Raw genomic sequence first — 10,658 nt, forward strand, 5'->3', positions numbered from 1 at the left:
GTTCGGTGTTTTTAGCCGCTCTAATAGTCGGTGGCCTGTGTCCCACCATTCAGAATAAATGCTCTCCTTTCATTTGCCGCGCCCTTCGAAGTACGTGTTGGTTTTCCAACCCGGCAAAATGATAGATTCCCATGTCAATTATTCTTTTGCTCTCTTGTTTGGCAGGAATCTGAAAATCAGGTTGCTGATGAGAGGCCAGTAGCCACCGTAGCACCGTCCACTCCTCCTCCACCTTCAGACGGGAGTGACGTAAGTCTTGTTAAACCTTATTTTATAGTGAATCATTTTAGCGTGACTTCGTTTATTTGATTTTTTTTGTGTGTGTTCTTTTCCACCAGACTGTATCCGTTAGGTCGGCTTCTTTCACTTCGACCACCTCAATTGCGCCACCTCAGGTGAGTAGTTCTAAGTTTTGGTTAGCCTTTTTGACACAAAGGCCCAATTAACAACAAGGCATTAACTAACAACGTGGACCCTCAAACTGTTCGCGAAGAGTAGGGGATGGAATTTCCGGTGTTGTGGTCTATCTCTGTCAGCATCTGGTCGACCTGGCTGTATTAGGTTGAAGGACTTCTGAGCGAAAGAGTCCACACAAGCAAAAATACAGGCAGGCTATTTTGCCGGATGCTGGATCTTTCACTTGGACTCTTCTTCATACTAAAACGGTCACGCCTTAAAATGTCGCAGAAAACGAGGGTGTTTGAAGAGGCTGTGAATACAGACTTGTAGACGCGTGCTTTCCGGAAACGGTTCATTTCTAATGTGGCAACTGGCAGGTGTAAATCATTCTTGAATTGCGTTGGTGGAATTCTTCGCTTTTACCTCAAACTGCCAGTCTATTTTGGAAAAACTAACACACTTTATTTAATAACCCAAGTTATTCTCGCATTTTGATTGGTTCTTGCCTATGATCTATTAGAGGACAGACGCACGATTGACGCCACCATCAGCTTTTATGCGAATAAAGTTTTATTCTTTATTATATAAAACAAATAGATTCCATGTTGCCGTGGGTCTGTTCAGTAATAGATCACAGAAGACGTCAACATGTGGTAAGAACATCAGTGACACACTCGGCTATCGCCTCGTGTGCCACTTTTTTGTTCTTACCACATTTTGAAGTCATCTGTGATCTATTACTGAACAGACGCACGGCAACATGGAATCTATTTGTTAAATGGATATGTTGAATAACTTCGGCCCCTCTAACCGTAAGAACTAGTCCATTGCGCTTGGTGCATTTTAAACGTTTTAAATCCTAACTTGAAAATAACACGGACGCTAACGTTGACTTTGTTGTCATAAATACGTAGCAGACACTTAGTTTCACCTAGCACTCCCTTTCATTTTCAAAATCGAGTGTGCGTTTCTCTACTTGCAATCATGGACATAATGCAAGTATCATCTCCGGGATTATACTGTGCAACAGCTAACTGATTTTTTTATTTTCCAGCCCCGTGTACACAAATTCTCCGTGAGGACGTTCACCACGCCTACGAAGTGTAGCCAGTGTACTTCGCTCATGATTGGTTTGTTGAGGCAAGGCTCGATATGCGAAGGTAAGTTTTTCGTATTTAATTTTGTCCTAATTGTATTGTATCAAAGGTAAATGTCGTGATTTGAGGGAAAACTGCACGTCATCAAGTGCGAAAAGAAGAGCCTCGAGAGCGTTTTCGGACCGTTACACGTATCCGGATATTTTCGAAACCAAAGAATCTTTCCTCCGTATATGAAAAAATCTGCGTCCCCTCCTTGCGTATTCGAATCGTATTTGCCCGTCCACACCAATACGCGAAAACGATTCGAAAATGTTAACCTCCACCAATAGAGTATGCGTGTGCTTTCCGTGGTATCACGAGCCTCTGATGTCATCGTATTCGAAACCCTCCGTTTTCAAAAATGTTCGCCGTGTTGGTGTGGACGGAAGGCAAAAACGAAGGGAAAATCTCTCTTTTTGGAAATGTCCGGATACTTGTGGACGGGGATTTAGCTTCGCGTTTATCGTTGAGATTAAATGGTCCCGTTTTCCCAAAAGTAAGTTTATATTGGTTGTGTTTTTCGTTTTTTAGTGTGATGTATTGATTGTTTTTTTTTCTTTCAGTGTGTCAGTACGCTTGTCACGTGACTTGTACGGATCAAGCTCCACTGGTCTGTCCAATACCTCACGGTCAAAGTAGGTCTACATCCATTTACGTATTGAAACAATGGGTAGCCTTGTCGCCCTTAAATGTCAAGGACAATCTCATCGCTTGTCATAAAAAAAGAACATTTGAAACTTATTCAAATAAAATTTAACTTTAAGAATTTTATTTTAGTGAACAGAAGACCACTTGGAATCGACCCTGAGACTGGTAAAGGCACAGCTATTGAAGGAATCGTGAAGGTAAACGGAATTCTTCATCATCGTCATCATCCGAACTAGGTCGTAGGTTACCGTGGAATTTTCCGATTATGCCCGAGTTGTCAACGACAAATTCATCTCCGCAAGCTTGCAGGGAAGGAAATTTTAGTGTGGCGCGTGCGCATTCTGAATTCTACAAATCTAAACCGTGTTTAAGTTAGCTAGTCATTAAATTGAAATGAAATCGACTCCGGCACAACTCGAAACGGAGACAATAAGATATTTAAACGTTGTTCACCTTAAGCTTGTAAACAACGAGAGTTGACAAAAAATGGATTTCTGATCTGTTCGATTGTCGATTCTTTTCAGATTCCTAAACCCGGCGGCATTAAAAAAGGCTGGCTTCGACAGTTTGCAGTCGTCTGTGATTTCAAACTATTTCTTTTTGATGTCACTGGGGATAAACCTCCGCAAATCTCGCAATCAGCAACTCAAGTCATTGATATGAGGTCAGTCTGTTAGCAGGCTTCTTTATAGCTTTTCTCTCAGTGGAGACATTTTGAGCATCGCACGTTTACGGCAAACGTCAGAGTGACATTTGTGTTTTGCCAAAAATCAAAGATACTTCTTTGATTTGATTCAGTACTTCAACGGAGTTTGAACCCGTGACTTCGCGATGCCGGTGTGACGCTCTAATCAACTTAGCTATAAAGCCACTGATGTTGGGAGCTGGTCATTTGTGGGTTGAAATGTTTCCGCGTTGAATGAATCAACAATGTTACGTACATTATAAAAAGAAAGGTTTTCAAAATAGACTTGAAAACATCTAAACTCAGTACAGATTTCAATTGAATAGGAAGTGTATTCCAGAGAAGAGGAGCCGCGACTGGAAAGGCCCTACGGCTATAACTGTTTATCCTTACTTGACGAACAGCATTTGGGGAACACTTTGTTACCTTAATTGTCTGTATTCCGAGACACGAATGAAAAAGAGTAAGGGGACACTTGGTGACGCTTATTGAAGTCGTGGGGCATCTAATAGCCATTTTTCCGAGTTCACGTCTGCCTTCTCTTCGAAGCGAGTCTACGTGCGAAGTTTTTGTGTTGGTAATTAGTTCCACTTCACATACATGTATGAATAAAAACTAATTTTCATAAGAAAAACTTCGCACTTAGACTCGCTTTGAAGAGGAGGCAGACCTGAACTCGGAAATAGCCAATTACTTGCATTTCTCTGCCGGGTTGCTTGAAGCGTGGTTGGCGTTTACCAGCGTTAAATACCATGGAAACTTATAGGTTTTGATCCCTTTTACCAACGGTTAGCACTAACCAGGCTTTAAGCAGCGGATGTCTCAGTACAATGCAGTGGTGCGGGTTAAGCTTATGTTAAACCTAACAATTGCTTTTTTCCTTCATGTTTTATCAGAGATGAAGAGTTCTCAGTCAGCAGTGTACTAGCTGCAGATGTAATTCATGCTAATAGAAAAGAATTAAAGTGTATCTTTAGAGTAAGTTTGTCGGTCCTTTGTTATCACAGTGATCACTGAGACCGTTGTATGTTGTTTTTCTGGAAGAGTACTGGAGAAAAACAAGGATTTTGGTTGGCCGATATGGAAGCGTTCGTCGAGTTGAGACAGTTATCAGGAATCTTAAGGTCCTTGACATGCAGATACCTTACCAGACACTTGCATTTTATGAGTAAAATAGTGGCTCTGAACATTCAGTGCAAGTTTTCCCGTTCATGAACTTTGTGAAACTGCTACATTGAATGACAAAATCGTATAAGGGCCCTTTAGACTGTAGGATTTCCACTTACGATTCTCGGATGCAACTAGCCTTACGCCACGACCTCACCTCACATCGTGTCGTGTAAAGAAGAGGCAGACGTTCACCAGTTGTGCGTTTGTAAATCCTATGCATGTTCTAAATCGCCGTTGAGGTTTTTTGGAAAACGCGCGCAGACAACGCCAAATTTTCTCTTGTTTTTTGAGCCGCATCGTTGCCATCGCCTACTTGAATTGACAGCGTAAGCAATAAGCTTTAGGGAAAAAAAAAGATGGCACGCTTCATCCAGACCCACATTTACTTTATTGGAACACTTAAATCTCGGACTTTAATGTGAAAGGGTGATCAACAATAATCAGCGTCTTTAAATCTTATGCTCTGATACTAGTTTTATTTACCACTTGGTAGGTCACAGCATCGCAGATGACTCCACCCGGAGAATCGCTGACACAGCTAATACTCACAGACAGCGAGAATGACCGCGTGCGATGGGTGAGCGCCTTGCAAGAGCTTCACAGAGTGCTGAAGAAGAATGACAATTTGTCTAAGACTGTAAGTCGCGAGTGATTAAGTTCATGTTAGAGCGATTTTCAGTTGGGTGTCGTAAAACCAAAACCAAAACCAAAGTAATTACTTTGGCCAATCAAAAAGGACGGAGACAATCCGGTAAACCAATCAAAACTCGAAGTAATTACACGTAGCCGACACAAAGCGCGGGAAAATGTGCACGCGCTAGCCACGATTGGTTTTGGTTTAACTTCTGATTGGTTGAAAAAGTGGCGCGAGAACTTAGAACCAATCACTGAGTGAAGTAATGCAAAACCAAAGCGATTTATTAATTACTTTCTACACTCAATTGAAAACCATTCTATTGAAGTTCGTGTTCCGAAATTGCACCAATGATTGCTGCATTTGGTGGCGCCCGGAAAATTAAAATGTGAAAATGAGCGGTTGTATAACTCATTTTTTCTCTGGTACGAACACTTTTTGTGAAAAAAATCCCAAAATAAATAAATAAATGGAAACATTATTTACTCTGGTTTTCATATTATTCTTAAGTAGGAGTAAAGGCTCCCTTGAATTGAGTAGTTAGCTTGCGATCTGACCCGTTAATCAAGAAGCCGTGTGTCATTTCCAATTTGTTTGGATTTTGAGTTCGGTTGCTTGGCGGGGCTATTGAAAAACTGGCTCATTTTTGCTACTTTTCTGCTACAAACAGCAAATCTACCAAGCCAAAGAAGTGATTGAATCTAATGTCCAGATCAAGCAAGCGCTTTGTGCGACAATCATCGATACTGACAGAGTGTGCCTAGGAACGGAAGACGGCTTATTCTGCATTGAACTTATGAAAGAAAGTGAGTTTATCCTCGTTATTTTCTTCCATTTCAAACATCGCGAAGACGCTTTAGGGTACTGTGAGGCGCATGGCATTTTCGAGCCCGCTGATCAAATTCCCTGGGCCAGCAAGCTGGCCTTCAATTGGTGGATCATCCGACCGTTGTCAAGGAGGTCGTAGGTTCGATTCCTTCCTAGGACTCTGATTTTTCAAGCAACATGTATTCTATCCTACTCACGGGCGCATTACGCCTTTCTATCGTATTATGTATTTGTATAAACTGAGGCGCATGACTTTGTAGAGCCTGCAGACCAGTGGGACACATTGTCGATTCAGGACCTTGATAAGCGACCCAGCTCTCCAGTGAGTTCCAGTACCTCAATGGGTTTAGCATCCGAGTGGTGTTATGGAGGTCGTAGGTTCAATTCCTACCTAGGACTCTTTCACACGTTGCCAAGCAACGATCGAGCTTATCTCCTTTCTCACGGACCCATTACATCATCTTCCATCAACATGCTCTAATCACTTAATTACCGGAGACTACAGGGGTTTCTTAGAGTTTCTACTGTCTTATGCAGAACTACTTTGTTAGGTGAAATGCACGAGACAGGCTCTTTATCTGATTCAAAAAGGAAAAGCCGATGTAATGACCGAAATATGTTTTTATTCTCCATTAGAATCTCTTAAAGGCTGAGCTTGACAAGCATAGGTTCCTGTACAGTGATTTATGTTATTGTTCCTTTTTTTTAGGCACGTCTCGCATTGGTGACAATAAAAAGGTCTCACAGATCGAAATGTTACCAGATGAACAACTGCTTGTCCTCATTTCAGGTGATTTGTCTTAAAACTAATGCTGGCTTTGATTCAGTAAAAAAAATGTAAAGTCTTTGTTACGAGCCTGAAAGGCCCACCAGGCCGGCGCTTATCTTTGGTTTCCGCAGCATGAAGCGGCTAGGAGTATTTCTACTCCCCCTTGGATGGGTCCATCGCAGGGGTTACCTCAGCATTTTGGCCGGTACCCATTTATGCACCTGGGTGGAGAGAGGCACCGTGAGAGTAAAGTGTCTTTCCCAAGAACACAACACGATGTACCCGGCTAGGGGGCCGTTTCTCGAAAGTCCCGAAACTTAACGGGCCCTTTTCGGGTGTCACAATTCCCTTTGTAACTTAAGAACCGGGAGCATTTAATTCGTCAAACTTCACAGTTATTTTTCTTTTTGTTACCTTGAAAACAAGTTAAAAGATCGGCTTTCCCAAACAAGCGGTTGCCAATTTCACCGATGGCTATTCGGGCCCGAAGAGTTTTCGGGACTTTCGAGAAACGGGCCCCAGGACCCGAACCCGGACCACTCGATCCGGAGTCGAGTACTCTAACCAGGCATCTCTAACCAGGCCACCGCGCCTCCCAGTACAACAGTTCTATTTTTCACCAATCGTAACGCAAAGCTAAGACTTGCAGCCGGTGCAAAGGGCGGGAAAACGCGAGTGAGCCAATCACAATTGGTTCTCCTTTTATCCATAATTGCCTAAAAATGGCAACGGCAACGTCACAAAACAAGATTAGGGAGCTTACGAAACGAGGACGGCGACGGCAACGAGGACTTCATTTTAAAATACGAGTTCGCGTTATTCATATCACTACGAAACTATTTTATGTCGTTTCGCGTTAAAAATGTGTAGTAACTGTCGAGGAATTAAACTGGTATGAGTGAGTTGGAAGCGTAGAGAGAGAACTGAAAATTCATCGCCATGTGCTAACGTCCTCCACAGAACCTTGAATTTGATCATTTCACGTCGTCATTTAGGAGATGACGGCAAAGAAATGTACCAAAATGTAAAATGCACGTGCAGAGCGTGCAAAGGCATTGTTTCTTCTCACTAAACCTATTGTTTTGTAGCGTCGTCGTTGCCGTCGACGTCGTCGTTTCTTAAGCTCCCTAATACTGAATCACGAAAGACTTGCGTTAGTGCCAAGTTATAGTTTGAGGTGACATTTGCGTCGATATCATCGTCGTGAACCCTCAAACTTATGCGAGGTTCGGTGTTTGTATTTCAGGCAGAAATCGTCAAATCCGACTTTATCCGCTGTCTGCGGTTGACGGTCACGACACGGAACCTATTAAAATCGCAGAAGCTAAAAACTGTATCATGTTCGCTACTGGTTCTCAAGACAACAGTTCCAGCTGCCTCTGCGTAGCATTGAAGCGACAAATTCTCATTTACGAACTCAACAGATCAAAGTACAGACACCTAAAAATAACGGTGAGTGGGAAGTTAATGATTGAAATGTAAAGTGACTTAGAGCAATATACTTAACTGGCAAGAGAATGTAAGGTAAGACAGGGAATTCGGCATATTTGGCCCTATTCCCTATTCACACCGCGGCCATATTGTCCCGGGAGACCAAAAGAGCTTTGTTTTACCACACCAAGCCTCGCAGTGGAAACCATGGGGGTGAGGCTGGGCGTGGTAAAACAAAGCTTTTTTGGTCTCCCGGGACAATATGGCCGCCGTGTGACAAGGGCGAATTCCGATGAAAATTATGTCATACTGCTTGGTTATTTCAAAGGCGACACCTTATTGGTCAAATAAATGTAATATCATATGGACGGGAGTGTTTTACATGTATTAACTATGGTTTTACCGGGAACTAAAACACTCGTAGAATCAATACGACCACTACACCCGGGAACCGAGTGACGTATTTTTCATAGTAACACAAGTTGTCATATTGAGCACTGACGTCACGATTCCCGTTTTTTCCTAGTCATGGGCTTCTGATTTCTTCGCTCTTACCTCGTATTCTCTTGTTACTTTCATTTCCCCGTTTGAGCTTAAGGATTTGCCATTCAAAGACCTTTAAATTGTAACTCTTAAGCCAGTGAAACCGGACCTTTCGTTGGATAACCATTTGATGATGCAGTTAGTAAAGCCACTTCTCCATGATGTCTCATTCGTTCTCCAGGTTAAAAGGCAAAACTTTGGTTCTTAAAAGTACAGTTTATTTTCTTTTTGAATTCGCTTTAACCGCTGACCGGTTGACTTAGTTGGTTGAGCATCGGACTACTGTCCAGGAGGTTGCGGGATCAAAAACTCCGACAGGACCAACACTCAGGGTCTTTAAATAACCGAGGAGAAACTGCTGCCTTTGTAATGACATCTGCAAATGATTAGACTCTCTAGTCTTCTCGAATATGGACGATAAACCGTAGCCCCGTCTCACAACCCTTCGATGCTCGTAATCTTGTTAGACGTAAAAGAACTCACACACTATTGGCCAAGAGCAGGGCGTGGAGTTCTCGGTGTCGTTGTGGTCTGTCCTGTGTAGTATATCATGGTTTAGAGGCTAAACGCTCGAAGGTCGACCCGTGTGGACTCCCTTAATGTACAAATGAATGATTAAATTATATACGATGCGTCACTGTGCCTAACGAAGTGATCTGTGTGGTTATAGGATGTCCCTGTGAACTTTAACATTCAGTGGCTTGGTGTTTCGTTTGGAAAACTTCTTGTAGGATATAACTCCGGCTTTGCTATTTTCAGTCTAAAGGGAGAAGGGAGACCACAAAGTATGTATATATTTTTTCTTGGTTTATGTACCGAAGAACTATATGTAACAATTATTCCATGAGCGGGCGTTGGATACGAGATCTCCAACAAGAGCGAATGGAATAATTGTTTTATTAAATTCTCAAACTTCGGTTTTGCTAAATTTTGTTTTTTAAACAAATTATGCTGAGCGACATTTGCCGCATTCATTTCCATATAAGGTCAAACGCAGTTATAGTGACAGATAACCGAGATCCAGTGAAGCAATGAGAAAGCTAGAATTGCATTATCCGAGGTTGAGAATATAATAATATACACTTACTGTATGGTCCCGAGGGAAACAGTTGGTTTTGTTTCCCCGAGAGTCCTCACGTTCGTCGAGGGAAACATCATTATATAGTCTGACTTTTCTGCAACAATCGCAGCAAAACATCCGGAGCGGGCAACAACTGCGGAATAGCCCATTTCCGAGTTGCTGCATGCCTCAGTTTCAAAGCGAGTCCTGGTGCACAACCATTCAAATGGAAATGAGTTGCGAATTGTTATGCAAATCACACTCATTTCCCTTACAGTAGTTGAGCACCAAGACTCAGTTTGAAACCGAGACAAACAGGGCCACGTGACCAAGAATCAACCAATCACAGTGCTCGTTTTGTTGAGCGAAAGTCTATAGGTATATAACAATGAAGTTTAATCACCCCACCTGGCTTATTACATTGGAGCCAGTCTGTTGCACGGAAGTTCGATCGCCAGGACCAGCACTCGGGGGCTAGAAATTACTGAAGTGAAAGTTACTTTGTCAAAGCCGAATGAAAGACAGTCCACTTTCTCAGACCTGGTTGATAAAACAGAATTTCCCGTCTCAGATCTCGTCTGTACACTCTCTCGAAGGTTAGAGCCAAAAGAAGAGGGGAGGCATGTTTGATATATCATATTTGAGTTTGTAAATGATCTAGATGTAAGCTACATCAGCTGCTACTCTTAAGGCAGAGGGCAAATCCAGACGGTTAATGCTCCCACTAAATTATATATTTACAGTAAGCAATAACCAGACAACAAGTCTATCTTGGCTGGTTACGAACGTCAGCGGTTGAACGTTGATCGTCGTATGTCAATGACGTCGTCGGCCGTTGAACGTCGGATACGAACGTCGTTTGGTGCCGCTGGTTGAACAGAGGACCAACGTGCGGCAAGTTTTGGGTGCAACTCCAGTCGGTCCAAACCTCGGGCTTAAAATAACTGACGAGAAAGTACTCCCTTTAAAATCACATCTGCAAAATGGTTAAACTTTCAAGTCTTTTCAGGTTAGAGCGGTTTTCAAATGAGTGTCTAAAACCAAAACCAAAGTGATTACTTTGGGCAATCAAAAAGGACGGAGACAATCCAGTAAACCAATCAAAACTCGACGTAATTACGCGTAGCCGAAACAAAGCGCGGGAAAATGTGCATGCGCGAGCCACGATTGGTTTTGGTTTCACTTCTGATTGGTGGAAACAATGGCGCGAGAACTCTGAACCAATCACTGAGTTAAGTAATACAAAACCAAAGTAGTTCGCTAATTACTGTCGACACTCAATTGAAAACTGCTCTAAGACTAATAAACGTAGGCCGCTTCTCACAAACCTTGTTGGTAAAATTCCGTGGGAC

General features: G+C 42.5%; 1 protein-coding gene across 6 annotated transcripts in view; it reads left to right on the plus strand.

Moving 5' to 3' along the window:
- The window catches only part of LOC137985292 (serine/threonine-protein kinase MRCK alpha-like), a 62,866-nt gene that overhangs the window by 30,311 nt on the left and 21,897 nt on the right, over positions 1 to 10,658 (plus strand). For all 6 annotated transcript variants that reach the window (XM_068832867.1, XM_068832862.1, XM_068832864.1 and 3 more), the window contains exons 32-43: positions 166 to 249; positions 339 to 395; positions 1,454 to 1,559; positions 2,102 to 2,173; positions 2,316 to 2,383; positions 2,711 to 2,850; positions 3,768 to 3,849; positions 4,535 to 4,678; positions 5,346 to 5,481; positions 6,213 to 6,293; positions 7,519 to 7,724; positions 8,917 to 9,031. In XM_068832867.1, coding sequence (XP_068688968.1) covers positions 166 to 249; positions 339 to 395; positions 1,454 to 1,559; positions 2,102 to 2,173; positions 2,316 to 2,383; positions 2,711 to 2,850; positions 3,768 to 3,849; positions 4,535 to 4,678; positions 5,346 to 5,481; positions 6,213 to 6,293; positions 7,519 to 7,724; positions 8,917 to 9,031 — 1,291 coding nt within the window. The remainder of the gene's footprint in view (positions 1 to 165; positions 250 to 338; positions 396 to 1,453; positions 1,560 to 2,101; positions 2,174 to 2,315; positions 2,384 to 2,710; positions 2,851 to 3,767; positions 3,850 to 4,534; positions 4,679 to 5,345; positions 5,482 to 6,212; positions 6,294 to 7,518; positions 7,725 to 8,916; positions 9,032 to 10,658) is intronic.

This window comes from Montipora foliosa, chromosome 14, assembly GCF_036669935.1.
Source record: "Montipora foliosa isolate CH-2021 chromosome 14, ASM3666993v2, whole genome shotgun sequence".
NCBI lineage: Eukaryota > Metazoa > Cnidaria > Anthozoa > Scleractinia > Acroporidae > Montipora > Montipora foliosa.